We start from the raw sequence: 23365 nt of genomic DNA on the forward strand, positions 1-23365 counted from the left end.
TCCTGTGCAGAAATCGATCTACTGCCTGGTTATTTTTATGGCACTATTTAGGAGGATTGTACATTATGTGTGTGTGCTTGAAACAGTGTGGAGGTATTTGTGTACACGCTAGGAGCTCAAATGACAGCACACACTTTGGAGGTGTTGTGAAGACAGAATGAGAGATGACAGAGCGAAGAGGATGACAAAGAAAGACTCCGAAAGTAAACAAACAAGGTCGACTGAAGCTGAGAGAACGACAGAAGGAGCGCAGGGAGGTAAAGACAAACTGGTTTGTAATATTTTAAACCTAGCGCATAAACAAAGGTTTGTTTGTAACAAAGCTCAAAACGCAAAGTAAAAACAGACCCATAAACACCAGGCAAAAACAAATTCAGAAGTGGTGCCTGAGAAAATGTCACGCCTCTTTAGTCCGACATGAAACCAAGCAAAGCTGAGGCAGAAAAGAAGATTTTTTTCAACAACTTCAAATACCCATCGCAAAATAGGCTAGGAGTGACGGGACAAGCAACACACACACACACACACACACGCACGCACGCAAATACAATAAAAAAAACCTCAGCGCTGTCTCCGTAACATCCAGCAGCCTGGGGGAGATTGCATTAAAAATTCATTCTGTGATTTATCTGCACTCTGCTTGGCAGGCCGGCCCGCCACACTCCGCTATCCTGTTTTATTGTGCCCCCTCTCTCTCACACACACACACACACACATACACATGATAGCAGGATACACATACATCAAAGTATAAAAACAACATCGCATTTATGGCAGCATGATCCAGCAGAAAAACAACAAAATGTCCTGATAAACATGCGATAAAAACCAAAAACAGTAAATATAAGACAGCGTCTCGTCAGCGTAAAAACTAATCTAAAGTCCGCAGCCATCTATCAACTTAAAAAACCAGCCTCCCCAAACTACAGTACCCAGCCTACTTTGCACTCAAGTAAAAGGTTTTTTTTTCAATCTATGCTCTTTGCCCCCTTTAAAGTGTCTGCATTGTTTAAAAGGTTTATGGCCAGCCTGTAAAATGTTATGACCGCTAAAAGCAGATGAGCCTGACTTTACACCGTTTCTGGGCATTACAGTGAGTGTTTCTACACGAGGGGAATACCAGAACACAATGAAATAAACATAAATGATGTCACAGGGAAGACGGGGATAATGTAGTTATTAAATAATATATATAACAATATTTTCCTGTTTTGCTAAAAGCTTTTACAGCCGAATAGATTTTTTATTTGCCCTGGAATTGTATTATGTTATTGTACATCAAAGACAAAGTGAGGAATTCTTACATTACACAGTATAAGCGGTGGAACCTAAAGCACAAAAGGTGTTTAAAGAGGGGGTATTATGCTGTTTCACAATTTAAGACGTATAAACAATGTTAGAATGTTGGATGTCCAAGTCGTTTCAGGCAGAGGCTGTATGAGGGCCTGCACAGAGCACCAGTGTGAGAACAATTAGGAGTTTCTTTAACTGTAAATTATGCTAAGCTACTCCACAGGTATCACAGAGTGAAATATGAAGCTTGAAATTAGCATAATACCCCCCCTTTACAACTTTTTCCTCGCAAACATCTGAAGTATCCTCCCTCTACATTATGAAGAGTACAAGGACCAAACAACGATGTCCAAATACCTGTATACCCTTCCGATTCCGTTGTACTTTTGTATTGGCCTCGTACCAATCAAATAATTTTTGTTTTTTAAATTTGATTACTTATTATTAATAAAGGCCTATATCACTAAGCTTGTATGGCAACCCTTGCATACTATGTGTGTCATAGACTGTATAAAAAGATGGAGGACATAACAGCAAGTTGATTTTTTTTGTGCTGTTAATAAATCACCGTATTGGATCGGTGCAAAGACTAGTGTACTTGCCGATACTGATCCTGATTTTAGGCTGTATTGGAGGCATTTCCAATATTGGTATCAGTATCTGGACAACTGTACGTGTGTGCGCACAAGCATGAAAAACTAGGGGATGAGGGCACGGACAAATGCAGGGGGCACGTGTATTCATTAAATGCAGTAAGCTCAGAGGGAAGTCGATGAAGAAACTGTTCTGTGTTTTGTGCGATTAATGCCGTGACAAGCTTGCGAAGGTCACCGACTGTATTTGCTGCGTCACCATAACTCAAGACTAATCACAGTAGGCTACTCTGTTTGCAAGCTGCTCACACCACACACACACACACACACACACACACACACACACACAAGTCTCATTACCCTTGGTTATTTATGAGCTCAACCATGTGCCCTCTTCTGAAGCGTCCAAACTCAGCATCTTCTGCAACATCTTGTTTTCTCTCACTCATTCATTCGCCCCCTCCCCCTTTTTTCTCCCCCCGCGCAACCCGCTCTTCTCCTTTTTGGCACTCATTTTTCCTCCTTCCTCCTCCTTGTTCTGGTTTTCAATAATTCATCTTCTTCTCTGCTCCCCCCCTCGGGGAAAAGGCTCCCTCTGTCACGGGCCGAGACCATTAATCAATCCCTCGTCTGCCTCTCTACCTCTACCTTGCGCCGCTCTTTACCTCCCTTCCCTCCACTTTGCACTCCTCTCTTCTTGCTTTCCACATCCGGAGCGCTTTTCATCTGTCATGTTTCTGTCCATCATTTATGTTTTTATGGTTTTATCTGCCCCCACTTGTCATTCTCCCCCTCCAGCGCGCGCTTTGATCTGTGGAGCCGCCCTCTCCTCCTTCATAACAACACAGCACTTCCTTTTCCTGCGTCTTCTTCCTGCTGTCACGCGTCTCTTGTGTTTTTATGTAAGAAAATAAACCTTATTTCTACATTCATCTGTCTCATTTAACACAGACAAAAAAATCTTTGTTTACAGTGTTTATAAAATCAAAAACGATCCAACTATAGGACTAAAAGCGTTTGCCTTTTAAACGAATAAACAGCAACAGTAATTAAAGTGACTGTTCTTTCTCTTTCTCTCTTAATTACTTTACACCCCTCCTCCATGTCTGTCTGCTTCCTTCCATTGTTCCTCATCTTCTCAACCTCCTCTTTCTCTTCCATCCATCTGTCTTCCCCTTCTCCTCTTCCCCAATGATAACATCCAGTCTGTACATTTCCTCCCCCAAAAAGCTCCCCCCCGGTGTCCACCCCGGCTCTTATCAGGTATCTCCCTTTGACACACACACTCTGTTGTGTCATGTCTAGAACGACTTATCAGATTGAGCTCTTTCGGCCTCCAGAAGAGTGTTTCCTTACTCTACACCAGCGACCGACACACACACACAGTGAGTGAGAGTGTATTACCATGCCTGCAGGAGGAGTGGTCGCACGCTTCCTTCCTTCTGACGCCCGCTTGTGGAGTTTTTCTGGGCGCAGGGGGGGTGGGAGGGGGGGGAGGGGTGCAGAGGCGAGGTTAGCGGTCAGGAAGTTGATGTCGAGCCGTTTCCGCTCCTCATGTGCTCGTCTGTCACTCTGGCCACCGCTGAACGAGAGGTTGAACTTCTATGAGAGGAGAGAAAGAGAGAGAGAGTTGCAAAGGATGTTAAGTGGGTTGACAGCAAGTGTTGGGGGAAAATGACAACGCTGTTTCCTTGAAGAAATTTGACTTAATAATAAAATAAGTGAATAAAATAACAAAACACACACACACAACTGACACCCTGACATGTTTTCTACGTAAATAGAATGAATAGAATGCATAATACAGCCCCTTAAAGGGGGATATATTAGTCACATGTTTTTTCCACCTAATTGCAGAGAGCCTCAAGTCTCCTCTGTAGTGGAACTGATATCATGCCTACTCTTATTGTAGTGGCCAAAAACTGCCATACCGTAGACACCTTGCACCCTTCTTCACGCTTGACAGAAGAGGCGTTAGGAGTCTGATCACCCATGTTTCTGAGCGCACCTGAATGCAGCATCCCCCTGAAACACGGCAGTGAGGGAGACATGTCCGGACTTGTTTACTACACCTACTACGGAGACATTTTTTTATCGTGTGTGCGTCCATGAAAGTTAGTTTTGCACTGATGTTTATGTTACACTCCTTTAGCGTTGGCTTTGGCCACGAGTGTATTTTCGGCGTGTTTGATGTTGTGAAGTCTGGTAAAATGAGAATGTGAGCTAACTGTTAGCTAGTTAAGAGTTGTGAAAGTTGTTTAACTCCTATTCATTGGCTCAAGTTTCTGTGACTTTTTTGTCTTTATTTGTATATTGTTGATAACTGCTGTAGCATTACGTCAAGCTTTTTTAGGGAATCATCGAGCATTTAGGCATAATTAAAGCGTTGTTTTATCGGCAGAAAAATTATGCCGATATGTCATTTTCAAGCCGTAATCTGCAGATACCGATAACGTGTTGATAATATCGTGCATCCCTAAATTTCAAGCTTCATATTTCACTCTGTGATACCTGTGGAGTAGCTTAGCATGATTTACAGTTAAAGAAACGACTCAGTCAGCTCTGTCCCTTTAAGAAACCCCACTTATTTGAAACTTCACCCACGTTTAGTCTGGACATCCAACATTGTAACATTATGTCTTAAAATGTGAAACAGCATAATAAAACCCTCTTTAAAGTTAGAGATCTGCCAAAATGTGGAGACATGCGAACACACACACACACACGAATAATCGCACGCGAGCACACACACAGGATTTCATTCATTTTTCATGAGCTGCCTGGTATCTGAGGGAGGGGGGTGTAACACAAACATACACTTGTTCTCACACACTGGGTCACACTCAAGGCCTAAAACACCCTCCTCCATTCACACACGTATGCACACTAGCTGATGGACGACATGTACACACAGGGCCGTACGTGTGTGTGTCAGCAGACTTAAATGGAGAATAAATTAAGATTTTTCTTTTTTTTTTTAAATATAGTACTCACAGAGTGACATTTCGCTCCACTTTACAAAAGAAAAATAATACCATATATTACAGGATTTCTGCTTTACTCCAGAATGTTGTGTTTTCCTTTAAAGCACTTCTGATTCACCACATGATGAATACCAGAGAGGGCGACAGGAAACAAATTGAGAGCACAAAACTCGGCGCAGGATTCAAAATTACAGTGTTTAGTGCTCCGTGAGAGCCGGATCATTGAGCTGCAGAGTGCCCCGTCCAATACAAAGTGAGACAGTAATGGTTCTAACCTTATCTCTTCCTGCCTTTTATTCCTTTCAGTGAAGAAAAAGCAGAGGTGACTGTACAGGAAAAAAAGGTGTAAAGGCTCTATAAAAAGTCAGAATACATAGAATAAAACCAGGAAATAAATCAATTAACCTTTATGGTGTTTCCACGCCTCTTACAATAAGAACTGAATTGTGACTTGAGCTCGTTTCAAGGCTCCGTAAAGTTTCTGCCGTCGCTATGAAAACACTGCAGGCCAGTTTTATCAGTGCAGAGCAAGCAGAGGTGAACAGATACACAACGTTCCTATTCACAACATGAAATGTCAACAGTATCGCCGCTGACAGTACACAGATGCATCTGGTCGCAGTCAAACCAGAGCAGCGGCATTTATAGAGCTGTGCAGGTCTGAGAGTGTCCACACAAGAGTGGATTTCCACAAAGGTCGTTCTAATTCAGACGACGGCTGTTGAAGGAGTTGATTTATTATAATCCCTCTAACAGTCAAATATATCATGACAATTAGGGCTGCACAATTACTTGAATATTAATCCCGAACCCGGGCTTCTCATGATTACACACTTGATTGACGGTGATACTGACGTTTAAAATGCGTAGAAAACTGCTGCCTATCAACTCAAATGCCTCAAGTCATGTCTTGAGTGCCTAGCTTGCAGCGGCATTTTAACAGAGACCGGTGTTTCAGTTCAATGAGTGACCATGCTAACCGGCGACTTCCCGTCGAATGCGTCTGTGGTTGTCGTAGTTACAGCAGCTGTTGAAAACAGGAGGTGAATACGTAGCTGTCCCCGTGAATAAGGGCTGGGCGATATGGCCGAATGCATGATATAGGATTTTTTATATCTCGATAACGATTTATATCACGATATATCATGTTTTCTGGTAATTTAACAAAAAATTAGTCTATATGAAACATGGTAGAGCCTATTTTTTGGATAATCCTGTGTGAATTAAAATTATAGCACACCTAGAAAGTACTCAGTTTCCGTTTTCACTTGGGCTGAACCTGAGTCCTTTTCTGCTCGTTGATCTGCATGTTAATAAACAGTGCCTCCCTCTGTGGTTCACTCCCACTTGCAAGGATTAGAACGTAAAGCGTTGTCAAAATAACGCAAAATTGCCGTAAAGCAGTTTAGCTGCTGGTTTGGTGACATCACGATGGAGACGATACAGAAAAACACATATGATAGACACTTTCATGTTGTTTTAATGATATATATTGTCATATTGCCCAGACTTAACGTGAATGCCTCTTTGTTGTTTGTCATTACGATCTCAAAATATACTTATGTTGTTTGTGCCAACGTGTCATGAACGCTACTAACCCTCCTCTTGAAATGCTGCACAGAGAAAGATTGCTTAATACCTGGTCGTGTATTTTAGTTATGTATAGATAACGTGAGGATTATTTTGTTGATTGATGAACTAGTTGTCGGAAAATGTCTTGTTTGTCTGCCTGAATTCAGCATATAAAAATATAAAGCAGAGAATGAACAGTAAATCCCGACTTTGGAGAAGCTGAATCATGCAAATGTCAAAGAGCCTCACTCCTGCATTTGAGTTTGAACAGCAAAACCCATAATCTTTATGATAACCAACAGTTCTCTTCCTGCTACACAAGCAGCTTCTCTAATGTTCAGAGTATCTCATCACCTTGAGACTACATCTCTATCTGGCTGCTGTCAGGGGACACACAAGATAAACACACATGTGATTGTTGCTCTCTCCACCGGCCTCTCAGTGAGCACTCGGTGGGATTCAGGGAAGATAGAGCGAGCGAGCAAGAGGAGGGAGCGAGTCGTTAGAGAGGCAAAAATTGAAAGAATTGGAAATGTGCACGAACACAAACAAGTAGGACGAAGAGAGCAGGCAAATGAGGCAAAGAGAAAAACTATAAAGGAGAATACAGAGCGGTGCAGGGGGGCAGAGGGGAACCGGATAAACAGCGAGCACAGATATTGAGCCGGCCCCCTCGGGCAAACAGACTCCACCGGAGGCTGCTCCTCATTTTCTCTCCTGCTCTCTCTGGCAGCCGGCCGGCCACACCGACAATTACGTCCTCTACACACCTGGCAGCGACAGTGTGTGTGTCTGCGCTCTTGTGTTTTGCCACTTACCTTACAGCCAACACTCTGCGCTCGAGGGGGCGGGGGGGGCTCAGCTCTCTTCCAACATGGGCTGGCCACTTAGGACTGTGCTCGCATGATTATAGCTCATACACACAAACAAACACAGAAACACCCCGCCAGGAAGCATAATGACGACGTGCCAGGCGCTATTCGATTCTCATTATCAGACAATTCAAAACAACAACACCAATTCCCTCGTTTTTCCCCCTCAAATTGCACTTTCCTTCTAATTTTTCTTAAATTAAAATAAATAAACACGAATGAAAAATATTACACGTTATAAAAACCTGAAGTTTATTGAATCAAGGTTCAAACAAACCCATGGAACCAGAACAATAACATGTGGCCTAGAGGAAAGTGAGGGGGATCGGCCTCTGACTAAAATGTGGGTATCAACAAGCATCCCAGTCAATGCACTGGTATAATACGATAACCAATTAGCCACAAAAATCAACTGGTTTCAGGTAAATCATCAGGTGACAAAAACAACAGTGCAGTGCTAGCAGAGAGTGTAATGCTAAATATCAGAAATCAGTGTTTTTGCATTGATATTACGTTTATTTTTTAATCGCATATCAGAAGGATACTCGGTATCGCAGAGATATTAATGTCAACCAAAGCTAGCTAGAAAACGTAGTATCAGAGGGGTTCTCTGTATAGCCCAATACTTGAGTCTAGGTAACCAAATGGTACGGAGAAAATCTCTATCGTACAGTACGCATCATCATCTGTCTCCCATTGGGACTGCCGGCGGACATGTTTTTACATGCATGGCTGCGTGGTATCGGGTTTTGGCAAGTATGCCAGTCAATGATACCATAACCAATAAGGCACTGAGGGCAGCCATGTTTTTAAATAAATTGCAGTGTTAAATCTAACTTCCTGTTTGTTAATTAATCCACCTGTGGCTTTCTCTTCCTCAGGCCCTTGCCAGTTATTACATTTCTCCATGGATATTCAGAACAATAAAATGTGGCCTACAGTAGAGTTATTGGTATTGGCGGCCGATACTGCGGGTATCGGGTATCGGGCATGGGGTTTTAGCGAGTATGCCAGTCAATGCGTCGACATGACACCATTACCAATAAGCTACAAAAATCAACTGTTTTCAGGTAGATTATCATGTAACCATTACAAACCACAACAGTGCGGTGCTAGCAGAGAGTGTTATGTTAGCCAAAGCGTTTTTCCATTGATATTATGTTTATTTTTTTAATCGCACAAGTATCAGAGGGGTACTTGGTATCAACCAATTCTCAAGTGTAGGTATCGGAATCAATATCAGTAAGAAACAAATCCCATCAAAACACTTATAGCCTACAGTATGCGTCTTCATCTGTCTCCCGTTGGGACTGACGGCGGCCATGTTTTTACATGCAGGGCTGTGTGAAATCTAACTTCCTGTTTATATATATCCTTCTGTGGCTTTCTCTTCCTTGGGCTCCCCCGACCAATTATTACATTTCTCTCTGCATTCACCCTCCATCTCTCTTTTTTTTTTTTTTTTTGCCTCCCACCAGAATCCATTCTCCAATTTTTTCTTATTAACGCCATCCTGGTGGGTCATTAATGTGTGATTGTGTGTTTTTCTCCAGAGAGGGAGTGGAGGAAGGAGGGGAAAACTGCCTCATTAACGCTGGTGGTGGCTCATGCATAGATTTGCTCATTGCGCACACACACACACACACACACACACACACACACACACACACACATACACCATCACCTCAATTTGAAACCATAGTCATTGAATATATTTCCCCTACAAGTTTATGCATATGGGAAAACACTCACACACACACCGGTGCTGTGTCCTTTCTGCGCACCGAGTTGGTGATTACGTCCCGTTGTCCCGACAGACTTGAAAGGAATCAAGGCGAAGGATAAGGAACGAGGGATGGGAAGTGATTGAAAGATGAAGGAGAGATAGCAGAGCTGGGGAATTTGCTGAGACGGCTCTGAGCAGCAATTTACACCTTTCTCATCTGATAACCATCAAATAAGACGAGCAGTGGAGGAGACGGAGCGTGGGGAGACAGAGGATTGACGAATGCCAGAGAGAGACGGCTAATTAGTGTTGGAGGAGCTGATTCTCACAATGTATTCAGTTCTAGACTTTTGATTATCTGCTTAATACTGGATTCATCTTTCTGAATCATTCTGCTTTCAAACTCTGTAAGATTTTGTGGACTTATATTTCATTTTTGATGCACGGTTTGAATTCAAGTGTTTTATCCACGAGCCAAATTAGCATCAGGATGCCAAAAACGTCAAGACTGTCATTATTTAAACAGTGATAGATTCTAATTAATGTCTGGTTACATACCAGAATAGCTGGAGGAGCACACAGCAACAACAATAAAATCTCAAACACCTCAGAGCTTTACGGTCACAAAATGTGCATCTTTTTTATGTTAGGGTGTCTAAGAAAACCCTAAAACTTATGATCCACCATATTAACCATCTGTAGTGTGACTTTAATGAAGAATGTGCAATGTCCAAGGGAAAAGGTCCTTGCAATAGTTCCCATCCATCCAAGTGCTTCACTTCCATCTTCCGAGTCACCACTTCCCCTTTATTTCTTGTGTTAATTTTCCTACACATATGTGCATGTCCAATAATCAGACGTCAAAATGGATGATTGTCAGTGCTGTTGTCGTGTTATTTTATGTATTCAGGCTTTAGTGGTTTGTACAGCAAACAGGGACAACCATGTAGACATTTAAACATGCAACATACGATCAACTTTATTTTTTATTAACCCGTAGATTGACAATTGTACCGGAGCTCCAATGTAAGGTCTTCGAATTGCTTGTGTTATCTTCCAACAGTCCAAGAGATATTCATTTATTCATAATAGAAAATGAAGAAAGCAGCACATGTTCATGTTTGAAACAGTACATTTTTTGTTCTTTTTTTCTGCTTGATAAATGATGTCGCCTTTTAATTGGATCTCAAAATTTCTGGTGATTAATGTTCCACTTAAAATCTAAGTAAGACGAAGTATTAAGGCCACATTAAAGAAAAAAACATTAGGAATTACGAGAATAACGGTAATTTTGAGAGAAAAGTCGCAAGAGAAGACAGTCGTAATATTAGGAGAATAAAGTTGTTATATAACGAGAATAAAGTCGTAATATTACGAGAATAAAGTCGTAATATTACGAGGATAAAGTCGTTATTTTATGAGAGAAAAGTCGTACGAGAAGAAAGTCGTTATATTACGAGGATAAAGTCGTTATTTTATGAGAGAAAAGTCGTACGAGAAGAAAGTCGTTATATTACGAGGATAAAGTCGTTATTTTATGAGAGAAAAGACGTAAGAGAAGAAAGTCATTATATTACGAGAATAAAGTCGGAATTTGATGAGAAAAGTCGTAAGAGAAGTCGTAATATTATGAGAAAAAATGTGTTACATTACGAGAATAAAGTCGTAACATTATCAGAATGAAGTCATAATTTTAGGCTGTTATGACTTTATTCTCTTAATCACATTTTTTTTAAGGCGGCCCTAATGCTCCGTAAGAATCAACTTATTGTTTCAGCCGTAGATGTAGTTAATTTGATGTTAGAACACTTACATTGTGTGGCTTAAAACTCAAGCTACTTTTATATCTGCACCATAATGTTTGCTTTTGAGAATAGTGTTTGTGTTGTTTTGTTTGGGAGAGAAGAATAGAAAGGGTTGTTGGATGAAAGTCCTCATGTTACATCAGGTGTTGAGGGGACCTTTCTTGAGGTGATGGGCTTAGGCATGTATCATGCACTTACTGCTCTGTGCATTAGTTCCAGCTCTTGCCCTCCTGCCACATGTCATACGCTTCTTTATCTAAACCAACAACTGCACAAACGTCTCTTTGCACTCCAGTGAAGCAGTACTAGCATGAAGCTAATCTCTGAGCAGGTGTAAATACGGCTGCTTTTTCTGGCACTGAAGCCTGTGTGTTATTCTGAAGTTATTTTAGAGTTTGACTATTGATTTATCTCGCACACAACTATTCCTAGGTAAGGTATTTACGGCTATTTCTGCCCCGGCGTGTTTAAACATTCGTTACACACCTGAAAATCTATTTGAGTGTGTGAGTAGCCTCTGTGTTATATTAGCATCAACCTGTGTGAGGCTGGCTCCAGGGTTATTGGTGCCATAATGTTTGCATCTGGGAAAACATCTGCAAAATGTGCGGTAATGACTTGGGCAAACACACACACACACACACACACACACACTAGCCCCAGTGAACAAATAATGAAAGTCTTAGGGCCAGGTGGCGCATATAATAAACAGAACTGATGCAGGATCACGCTCCCATACACCTCTCTCTAACCACCTCTGTTGTGAAGAAGAATCCACTGTGTAAACAGGTGCTAACTGACTGTTTGTCCGGATAGTGTCCTAGTAAAGGGAGACAGCAGGACAGAGAGAGAGACAGACATGAGAGACAAACAGTCAGAAAGATGGACAGTCTTACAAAAAGAGGGACTCACTAAGACAGGAGGTAGAAAGACATTTAATGTACGAAGAGTTAGCCTCTGTTCTTGAAAATGTAAAAACGTGTATGGACTTGGATGAAACTAAAGATTAGCTTCAATAACTCATATTTCTTTTCCCATCCAATGTCCTATCTCTCCTACAACATCTAATTTCTCCATCTCCTATTTCCGTCTTTTCCTTTGATCCTTCTTTGTGCAGCCCAAAGAATAGTTTTCATGCAAAGTCCAATAAAGAAGACTTTGATTGACAAGATTGGCAAGAAGGCTGTTGATAACAGAAGAAGCAATCATTTAAATGTAATCTTGCCTAAATGAAGCTGCGTTTAAGCTGTTTATTTCATTGCAACAAAAGGCAACGTAAGCAAGAACATGGCTCACAGTTTTGCTTGACGTCAGTAGGTGTGTTGCTACGATTTGCAGGCAGAGAGCGAACAAAACTCGTAACTCGTAGATGATGTTTTTTGGCCTTTTGCCTTTATTGATTGGACAGCAGATAGAATTGGAAACACGGGAAGAGAGAGTGGGGACGACACGCAGCAAAGGGCCGAGGGCTGGAGTCGAACCTGGGACGGCCGTGCCAAGGACCAAGCCTCCGCACATGGGGCGCAGGCCCCAACCAGTGAACCAAACCAGCGCCCTAGAGGATGTGTTTTTGTTACAATTAACATCACTAAGGCATACAAACAGAACAATGGTGAACGTGCGAGCAGAAGGCAACCACGACCTCCATCAGGCTAAGGAGTTTGGCGCTGTCAGACTCCTTCCACAATAATCTTTGAATGTTTAAAACAAGGAGGAATGTCGCAGCAGTCTTGTTTTATCAAGCTCTTGTTCACCTTTCGTACCAGCACAAGAAGAGGCTTGGCATCACCGTAATCAAAGTCCTCCACTTGAAACTCCCAGAGCCGCGCTCTTGATTGTTTCTTGGTTTTGCTCAAACAACAGGTCTCTCGAGAGTCACCTCAGATAGAAACCTCTTTTGAAGTGAAAACTGAATCTTCAATCTGCCAGACGTGATATGCCAACACAGCGGCAGAGCCCGTTCATAGGTATGTCAAAAGTAGTCTGTAGATGCCTCTGCTTCCATTCGTCAACTCCATTGATATTTCGTTGCTGTACAATACAAAACAGAGCAGTCTTGACTGTCAAATTGACAACCAACATTTCCCAATTATTTTGCAGTTCCATATGAGACTTGAGAGTTGTCAGACACAAGTGGTCCTTCAGGCACAGATGAACGTGAAATGAGTTGTTGATGTTCAGGTTGAAGAGTTTGTGAACTCTGCTGACTCTGAAACTTCTGTCTCAGTGGCACGGTTTTAAGAGAGAGAGAGACACACTTGGTGTACCCAAACATTGCTCTCCCCTATCACTTTTTTTAACATATAATCCATTATTTGAAGTGGACAGATTTAACCCCCACTTCGGTAAAATATGCACACCTAATTGGACCTATGTCCCAGTAGAGAAAGAGCCTTCAGGACCTTTCATCTAATAATTGAAAAATACATCTTTAATGGGACGTTTTTTCCAGTAGCAACTTCTGCTTCCTGTTAGATAATGTCTTTGTCTAATGTTGCATTAAGGAAGTATTTCCTATGCAGATAAGGAGACATGAGAAGCAGAAAAAAAAGACAGCTACCCAGTTTGAAAATGGGCAGAATACTGTGAGCTGGAAGTCTGAGGAAGAGAGACACTCTAAGGGAAACCCCCAGGTTATATACTCTTTCCCTTCTCGTAGTGCTGGAGGCAATTGTTGGACATGTTGACCCTCCTGCTCTTGGGCTATTTGGTGCCTGTCCAGAGACCATTTATCCAGATCTGAAGAAGAAACGAGGGCAGACCCAATGGCCCAAGTGTGGAGGCTGAAATCAACATGCCCTCCGGCCAGAAGAAGAGTCTGACTGTTGACAGACGTGGCCAGGTTAGCTGCTTGCTTGCTGGGTGTAAGGTTGCCTTTGCTGTAGTTTACTGCGAGGCATTACTGGCTCATACAGTCAGACACCAAGATAAGGCAGGTTTGCTCAGCCAGTAGAATTGACAAGGCCACTACCAAACACTCCAAACAAATAAGAGAGGCTTGGGAGATCCCAAATGGCAAGAACTTTTACTGATACTCCTGGCCACAGATGCCAAGTGGATGTATCTGTATACCCAAAGGACATTTAGGCCAGTAGGAACCAACCAATCCATGTGGCCAAAGACACTGGCTCTGTCGCCTCATAGCAAGAATGTTCCTAATTCAACTCTTTGTGTGGGGTTTGTGGATCTCTCCAGGTACTCCGGTTTCCTCCCAGTCATTGGTGACTCTAAAATTACCCGTAGGTGTGAATCTGAGCGTGAATGGTTGTCTCTGTGATTGACTGGCGACCTGTCCAGGGTGTACCCCACCTCCCGCCAAAGACAGCTTGAATACGCTCCAGCCCCTCGTGACCCTGAACAGGATGATGATTTTTGAGCAGCCTACCCTCGGGTTATGATTCTACCAACAAAATTAATTAAAAAGAAATGTGGAAGGAAGAGAAAAAGCTGAGGTTTCTCTTCCCACAAGAACAATATTTTCTTCCTGCCCACTGATTCTTCCATTTTCATCTGCACAAATCCAAAACAAATAAAAGACAGCTGAATAGAATCAGAAAAACACAAGACTTGAATCACATGGCCCTTATAAAATAAGAGACATGATCAGGAGGAAGTGACATGCTGTAGATATTTTCTGCATTATGTCTCATTAATGCAGAACTATGCAGCAGGCGCGACACATGCTGAAATGATATTAGAGCAAAGGACACCAGTGACACTGTCGGGGGGGTTTACTACACGTGTGAAGAGGTGTGTTGGTATTTCCTTTAACTTGTTGTTGCTTATCTTATCTGTGTCGTTCTTTGTGTGTTCTTTTCCTTTTGTCTAACTTGTTTCTCCCTGACAATTTTTTTTCTCCATCTTTCAGTTCTCTGTCTGTTCGTCCGCGACACTGCTAATGTTGATCTGGTACTGAGAGTTATTAACAGAAGTGATAACAGTAATTGTAACCTGACAACATTGACGGGAATTGACCCATTAAACTGTGGCTCTTGAATCCGGCCCTCAATACAAGAAGGAGCCCTGCTGGTTTTTATTCAAGCCATTTAATCAGGAAGTTTTTCACAGTTGGGGGTCGAAGTGAATGCTCTCTTTTCTTTCCAATGACAACAACTGTAAGCAAATTACTTGTGGTATTTGCTGTCAGTCGGTCCTTCGTCCACCTTTTCATCTTTATGACCATTTTTTTCTGTTCCACCATAAATAATTATAATCAGAAATGATATGAAAACGTTTTCTACATTAACTTCATAAAAAAAAAGATGGCTGATGAGATGACTAAACACTGCAATTCGACAGTCCGAATGGCTATAACCTTTAATTGGGTCTTTGTGTCTTTAAGAGTGTGCAATCAAGAACAGCCCATTCAGCCCATAATGTCCATTAGAGACCACAATCAGAGACAGTATCGTTTTGCAGCCCAGATGCTGCTGACAAATTCAGATGCCTTGGAAACAAAGTTAGAAAAATGACCATGCGTTGGTTTATTGATTGAAATGAGTATTTTAATCAATCAACAGGACAAGGTTAGGTCAAGCGTTGTTGAACCCAGGTATTGATCTCTGGTACCACTGATGAGCTCCCTCTAGTTGCCACTTTCCTTTTAACCTTCTCTATACACGTAGGCATGAGCTTTCTTGTAATCGTGTCTTATAAAAACCCTTAAAAAATGCTGTTACTAGATCTGTGTTGACTGGGTCCAGTTGCAGGCCAGGCGAGGTCAGGGCACAGTGTATTGATGATATGGCAGAAAGCAAAGAAAACGCTGACATTGCTTCTGTGAGGGAGATAGATAGCATTGACAAGGGGGAGTGCTACTCCCCTTGGTCGATTATTAAAATGGAGATAAGCTGTGTGTATGTGTGTGTGTGTGCATTTCCTGCCGAAGGTGGTCAGAATGGAGAGACTAGGGGTCACAGATTAACAAGGATCGATGAATGTGTACATCTAGCTATGCATCCATGAGGTCTATCAAGCTACACTGCTTGGCTATCTATCCATTCAGCTATTTAAATCAAAACAACACACCCTGTACCTCCAAATGGAAATAGCAAGTTAGCTACTGCTGTTGAACTGTATCAACCTTGCTGTGGTATTGAACGAGATAGCTTACTAATTTTATCAAATCAGCCTTACCTGCGTACTTGGAAATTGGCTAACTTCACTAGTTAGCAAGCTTGCTACCAAACTCCATCCATCCATAGCTAGCTAGGTATTGATCTAGCTAGCTATCAAGCTACTTTGTTTGGCTATCTGTCTATTTCTCTTACTATTTCTCTTACTTAAAAAATTGGTACCTACACAGCTCTCTAGTTGGCAAGTTAGCTACATACTGAAATGTATTGACCTATCTATGCTATCTATCTTATCTATGCTATTTATGCCATCCATCCATCCATCCATCACTAGTAAGGCATCGAACTACCTAGCTATCAAGCTACCATGTTTGGCTAGCTATCCATTTAGCTATTTCATTTAAAACAACAAAACCTGTTTACTAAAAACAAAAGCTGCACTGCTTTATAGCTAGCAAGTTAGCTACATAGTGAAATCTATTGACCTATCTATGCTATATATCCATCCACCAATCCATCCAGTCATCAATCTATAGCTAGCAAAGTGTTGAACTAGCTAGCTATCAAGCTACTGTGTGTGGCTATCTATCTATTTAGCTGTTTCATTCAAATCAACAAAACCTGTTTACGAAAAAAACTGCTAGCTACACAGCTCTTTAGCTAGCAAGTTAGCTACATGTTGAGATCTACTGACCTATCCATGCTATCTATCTTATCTATGCTATTTATGCTATCAGTCTATATACAGTATAGTTATAATCTCCATAGGTTACCTTTCTTTTGACTGAAAAAGAACTGCCACACACACTCACAATTTAGTACTGTCCTGCGTCATTGTGGGGAATAAATAGACTATCACTATGCCTGAAATGAAGCATCCTGCAACTGTGTGTGTTTGTGTATGTGTGTGTGTGCTGGTAGGCTCCTGCTGGGCTGATTTCAGCGGGAACAGATGGTCCTGCCAGGGCTGTACCGAGGCCCACAGTCCGTAGTCTGTGAGAAGGCTTGTGTGAATGTGCGTACATGTGCGAGTGTGTGTGTGTGTGTGTGTGTGTGTGTGTGTGTGTGAGTTCCATGCTGATTTCTTCCACCATAAATCTACTACACACTTCCTGGTACTGAACCTGCTTTACATACTACCTACATACATACAAAGAGACACAGTGACCCCGATTGTTGCTGTGTAAGTGATATCACCGTAGTGGTCTTTGGCCTACTTGTCTGCTTTATTGACAGTTAGCAGCTTAATCCTGCATAAAAGGCTCTTCAATGCTAAGCTCATGTTTGCCAACACACAGAGCTGCCACAACCCAACCCTTTTGTGTGTGTTTGTCCTAGCAGGTTTACGCATATGTAACTAGCTATAAAACCATATTCGCGTAAACACAGGCTGCCATATTTGGGTAAAAAAAGAGTCTGGGTTTTTGTTGACTTCTACTGACAATGTAATGCAAAACATCAAATAGGACAAATGGCAGACTCGGCATTTTATCAACCTTATGATTATTGAATTGAGGTCACATAAAGGTCTGAAATTCATGCTGGCACAATCTCAGAATTATAGTCCAGGAGGTCAGCTGTTGTCTTTAAATGTTACGAGTCGTGAGTGCATAAGGGCAGCCGGGGTTATCCAGATGTGGACTAATTCCCTAATGGGCTTCTACTCCATAATACACACACACACAGGCAGGCAAGCTGGCAAACAACACACAGACACCCACACACACTGGAGTACTGTTTAGTATGCCAGTGGTGCATCCATTTATCCCTCTCCGTCCTCTTTCATTAATAAAAGCAGTAGTGTGATGCACAGAGGCAGATGAGCAGATTAGCGGGGTGTATTACGAAAGCCAAATCCCATTGAAGGATCAAGTGTTTTTAAGAAAATTAATTTCATAGGACGGACTCTGGGTGATATAATCTTACGGTTTCAGACTTAATAAACAAAGAACAACTTCAGCGACTTGGGAGTTTCATTCAGTCTTCTTTTTTTCTCTCTTAAGCCGCAGCCTGTTTGCTTTTTGTTCTGCGTTACAACACGAAGAAAATTGCCTGAATGTAGATTGCGTCGGCCTTCAGCTGAAATGATTTTATGACTTTGCCTACTATTGATTTTAGGGAAGATTAAGCAGAAGAAAAGTCATTCTTCTGCAGTCATGTATTGTTTCGAAAACAGCCCCGCTAGTAATAGGGGAGAAAAACCTATAGCGTTGTTGGTTGTGCACTTTGATTCACAGACAGAGCATGTAAACATGTTTGTGTACTCATTCGGTCTCACATTAGTATTCATAAAACATGTGCTACATTAGGCAGATTTATTTTCTCTCCCAGCCCCCCCCTAACTTCTTCATCTGCAGTGCTGTAGCAGGAGCCGATCAGTGACTCCATTCATTCTAGTTCAATTTGGGCAGTGTGCTCGATATGGCCGTTTCATTACACACTTCCTTCCTGTCTGTCTGTCTGTCTCTCTACTCAGGGGAGAAGACGGAGGGAACGAGACGGGGGGAAAGGAAGGAAAAGGAGGGGAGAGAGAGAGAGAGGAAGGGCGGGATTGATTTGGGGGTTTGCAGAGAAAAGGCGAGAAGGAGGATAAGATAAGGGAACGGTAGAAATGTACAGAATAGGGGAGAAAGAAAAGGTTGATAGTATGTGGGGAAGACAGGGAGGTATGTGAGAAATAGTGTAAAGGGTTGAACAACAGGATATGAAAGATTAAGAGACAAAATAATGGAGCTATAAGGTCGGGGAGTGCAATGACAGAGGATAGGTTGTGAAATAGCGAAGAATAAGAGCGAAAAAAGGGGACAAAAATTGCCGAATAAAGAAAGGTGGGGACAGGAAGGAAGGAAGCGAGGACACGGGGGGATTAAAGAACAAGAGAGGGTGTAGAGGGAAAAGAATAAGAATAGAAAGAAGGGATGAAGAGAAGTAAAGAGAGACAGGAAGATCCGGAGAAGTCATAACCTTGTCAGAGAGAGTACACATGCACAGAAACACACAAACACCACATTGCATAGCAGCACAAGCCCCAACTTCTTATGAAATTATTCTGCCTCCTCACTGCATCGTCCTTCTCCCTCGTCCTTCCTTCACCATCTGCTTCTTTTGTGTGAGCCTTACATATAAGAAAGCTTTAGCAGTCACAGTCATGGTCACTAACAAACCAGAAAAGAAGGAAAGAAAATAAGAGAATAAAGAAAGAAACTCATCCTCAGCTCTGTCCTCAGGTTTAATGTTTCGCAGCAATTAGGTCACGTACTCTACACCAGCGGTTAATTGAACTCAAAACAACATCATGACTCACTAACAGCATCTCCTCTGATTTCAGATACTGGCATGCTAGTGAACTTGTGTGTGTGTTTGTCTTTTGTGTGAGAAAAGCATTAGATTGCAACGAGGCCTGAGACAAAAGGAGGAAGAAGAGATTCAGCCTCAACCTTTCCTCTTGGGATTGGTTGCAATGGCTACGAAGCATGAATGTGGGACAAACATAAGGAAGAGAGAGAGAGATACACACAGAGATAACATGACGGCACCTTGTTTGGCTATCTAGTGAATTAATTAAAACAACAGAGCCTGGTTATATAAAGAAAGGGCTCATCCGTCCATCAATCCATCTATGCTAGCTTACTTGAAAAATGGCTAGCTTCACTAGGTAGAAAGTTAGCTCCAGACCTGTCTATGAATCCATCATCTAGCCATGCTAGCTTACACAGAAAATTGCTACCTTTACTAGCTACTAACTTTGCTACATAACTCTATCCATTTACCTCTTTATCTCTCTATATATGCTAGCTTACTTTGAAAATGGCTAGTATAACTAGCTAGCAAGTTAGCTACAGACCTCTACTACCAATCTATGAATCCATCATCTATCCATGCTAGCTTACTATGAGAATGGCTAGCTTCACTACCTAGCAACTTTTCTACAGAACTCTATCTATCGCTCAATCTATGCTAGCTTGCTTGAAAAATGGCTAGCTTCACTAGGTAGAAAGTTAGCTCCAGACCAATCCATGACTCCATCAGCTATCCATGCTAGCTTACTATGAGAATGGCTAGCTTCACTACCTAGCAACTTTGCTACAGAACTCTATTTATATCTCTATCTATGCTAGCTTGCTTGAAAAATGGCTAGCTTCACAAGGTAGAAAGTTAGCTCCAGACCTCGACTACCTATCCATGACTCCATCATCTATCCATGATAGCTTACTTGGAAAATGGTTAGATTCACTAGCAAGAAAGTTAGCTTCAGACCTCTAATACCTATCTATTAATCCATCATCTATCCGTGCTACCTTATTTGAAGAATGGCTAGCTTCACTAGCTAGCAACTTTGCTACAGAACTATTATCTCTTTTTTTTACCTACCTACCTACCTCTCTCTCGCTCCATGCTATCTATCTATGTTATCTACGTATGTATCTAGTAATTTCCATAGGTTACCTTAGGGTAAAAATGAACTGCCATACACACAATTGAGTCCTGCCCTGGGGAATACATAGAGATAAAAGAAAGAGTGGGGGAGATACACACAGGGATAACATGGTGGCACTGCTGTACTGTCAAGAAGTGCCCAAGTGTGTAGATGTAGATAGGAAAATAAAAAAATAGAGGATTACAATATATTCTAGGCTAAAAATTCAAGTTGCAATAACAAAAACACATCTCCTATATATATATATCACAACAGCTAGGTGACCAAGACACTCGATCTGCAACAGAAAACACGTAACAGGGCAGCACAGCAGTGACCCAATACGCTCTCTATGAACTGCGATGGAAAACAGAGACCAAAGAGAACAAACCGCATCAAGAGACTATAACATCTCATCTTACTACCAGAGACAATCAGACTGCATCTATTTTTCAAAAGCTACGGAAAACTGCGACAATGGGCCGCCATGATCCAAGATTAGCGGAGGGCACCTTTAATGAGTACGAGAGGTACAAAGAGGGTCATGTTTCCAAGCTGGCAGGAGGACTACGGTATCACCTAAGGGCAATTTGTCCGAATTCGGTAACAAAACTACGTAAGAGTAATTTAACTTAAAGATTAAATGCAGATTTCTTCCAAGTGAATTAATTTAATATGTGAATTTAACTACTAAATACGGATGTCTTTTGTGTTACAAGCCACAAGCACTGAAAAATATCTATTAACTTAAATGGATTTGGGGGAAGCCCTTTCTGCCATGCCTTTGAGATATTTTGCTTGTATCAGCAGTTTTTTGATTAAATGTTCCTGGAAACAGAAAGTGGACAAAGATTGTGCTCAACACAGGAAACAACTGTCTGAAATTTTCTATGTGATAGGTTTGTCAATATTTGCATAAAGTACTGACAATGTTACAGGGGATGAATTATTAATGGGTACTAAAGGAAAGAGACTTGTAAGGGCTGGTTCTGCTTGACAGGGTTGCCATGGGCCGACCGTATTTGCGTGTGTGTGTATCTGCGAGAGATAGAGAGAGAGAGAGAGAGAGAGACAGAGAGAGAGAGAGAGGGAGTGATGCGCTCTGCCGCGCTCACCGGCAATGTCACTGCTTTCTCAAGGACACTGCGGCTAAGGGGCAAGAAAGAGAGGAAAGAAAGAGAAGGAAAGACACATGGGAAGAGAAAACTAGAACAAGGCAAAAATAAATAAAGATTTTAAGAGATAGAGGAAAAGTTAGATAAAGAAATAAGCAGACAAAGCAGAAAAAAAGTAAGTGTTGGAGGCAGCAGATGAGTAAAGTGTGAAAAAGGAGGAGGAGAGGGAAAGAAGGGGCGGCTGGGCATCTGGGTAAAATATTTCTTGTTGGAAAGACACAACAGGGCACACAGCATGTAAAGTAAGCAGTATTACAGATTAACGCAAACAAAACTACAACTATAGATTACTATTATGCGCAATTAAGGTACTCTTACTCTTTTAACATTTTAATCATTTAGCTTAAAGAATGTGAAAAATAGCTGTCGCACTGCACAAGAGCTTCAGAGATCTTTAGTACATGCTGATATAGAAAATAAAGCAAAAAACACTAACATTTTGGCTCCAAAAATCATATAAATAATGAACATAACAAATTTTCTGTCAATTTATGTTTATATGGATTTTCTGAGATGCCGTGATAAATCAACAAATCCCTTCTGCATCACTTTTAAGACGTAAAAGTACTTAGATTTAACACCAAAAGGGCGCCCCAGAGAGCCCACTGAGCAGCATCAGACATGGTAAAAGCTACACACACTGTGAAGCAGCTTTCCCTGCCCGGTTCAGTCTCACCAGCCATCCACTAGAACCTTAACAGCAATCAATTATTTACACATAAACAGACACACGCAGACCCCAAAACACTCCCACTGAGATGATAGTGGGTAAAGGCTGTTGGGTGATTGGCATAAAAGCTACTTAACATACATAAGTAGGCTGTTTAGGAAAGTGGTGAGGGAACTTTGCAACCGCAAGGACCAAAAACTCTGACCAACAGTGATTAGAAAAATGTGTGTAACCTAAAAGCGTCCTCTGTGTACAATAATACTGAAGACGAGACCACAAGATGAATGAGAGAAAACATTAATAACCATTAGAGGGTATGAGGTAAATAAGTAGACGGGGAAAGACAGAAGTTTCAGCTCTATCCGATACAGATATTCAGTTAGCATTTTTTCCTTCCCGATTCTGATACTAGCGTGCTAAACAAATAGGCTACATAATAGTACTGCTTTCTAACAGCTGTATTTATCTTATTCATGTATGGATTTAATATTACTGCTCTATCTGTTGTATGGCCTGGTTCAGCACACTGAAACCGAACCCTAAAAACACGCTTAGTCACCAGAAACAAGCTAGGCTAACGTTAGCGGCAGCTCGGCTCTCTGCCCTTTCTATCGTTCTGCCTGTGGCCGGGAGAAAAACGTACATGAAACTGCTTTATTTTGTGTAATTCCTAGTTTTAGCTGTCTTAACTAAAATGTCTTCAATAAATAATATAAAAGTTGTGTTCAAATGTGTGATGGAAAAAAGACAAATTGCTAGCATTTGGCTAGCTTTGCCTAAGATTACTTTCTCTGCTAGCAGTGCACTGTGGTTGTATGCTATCCTCGTGATTTATTTCCTAAAATCAGTTCCTTTATTTGCCTGAATTACTATTTCTGTGTGGGGTACTGTTTTGTAGGAGATTTTTTGAGGGGTTAACAAGTTAAGGTAGCGGTTCGGTGCATTGAATGGTGACCTTGCCAACAAACAATACCATATTTTAGGCTGTATTCGAGGCTTTTCCGACACTGGTATCAGAGTCGAATTGACTCTACTATCCTACACTGCCATTTACTTGCAAATCTCCCTTACTTTTGTCACTCCAAAAAATGACCCCTGTATCATAGTCAGAGAGGAATTCCTAACACCTCTCATGATCATACTAGGTTGACTCTTTCCGCATGAACTCAAGCTGATAACAGAA

General features: G+C 41.6%; 1 protein-coding gene across 1 annotated transcript in view; it reads right to left on the reverse strand.

Moving 5' to 3' along the window:
• Window positions 1-23365, reverse strand: part of strbp (spermatid perinuclear RNA binding protein) — an 86165-nt gene that overhangs the window by 30385 nt on the left and 32415 nt on the right. The window contains exon 3 of the mRNA XM_069673442.1: window positions 3291-3488. Coding sequence (XP_069529543.1) covers window positions 3291-3293 — 3 coding nt within the window. The 5' untranslated portion in view covers window positions 3294-3488. The remainder of the gene's footprint in view (window positions 1-3290; window positions 3489-23365) is intronic.

This window comes from Semicossyphus pulcher, unplaced genomic scaffold (genome assembly GCF_022749685.1).
Source record: "Semicossyphus pulcher isolate SPU_LCO1_2020_fin unplaced genomic scaffold, fSemPul1.0.p SCAF_22, whole genome shotgun sequence".
In the NCBI taxonomy this organism is placed as follows: domain Eukaryota; kingdom Metazoa; phylum Chordata; class Actinopteri; order Labriformes; family Labridae; genus Semicossyphus; species Semicossyphus pulcher.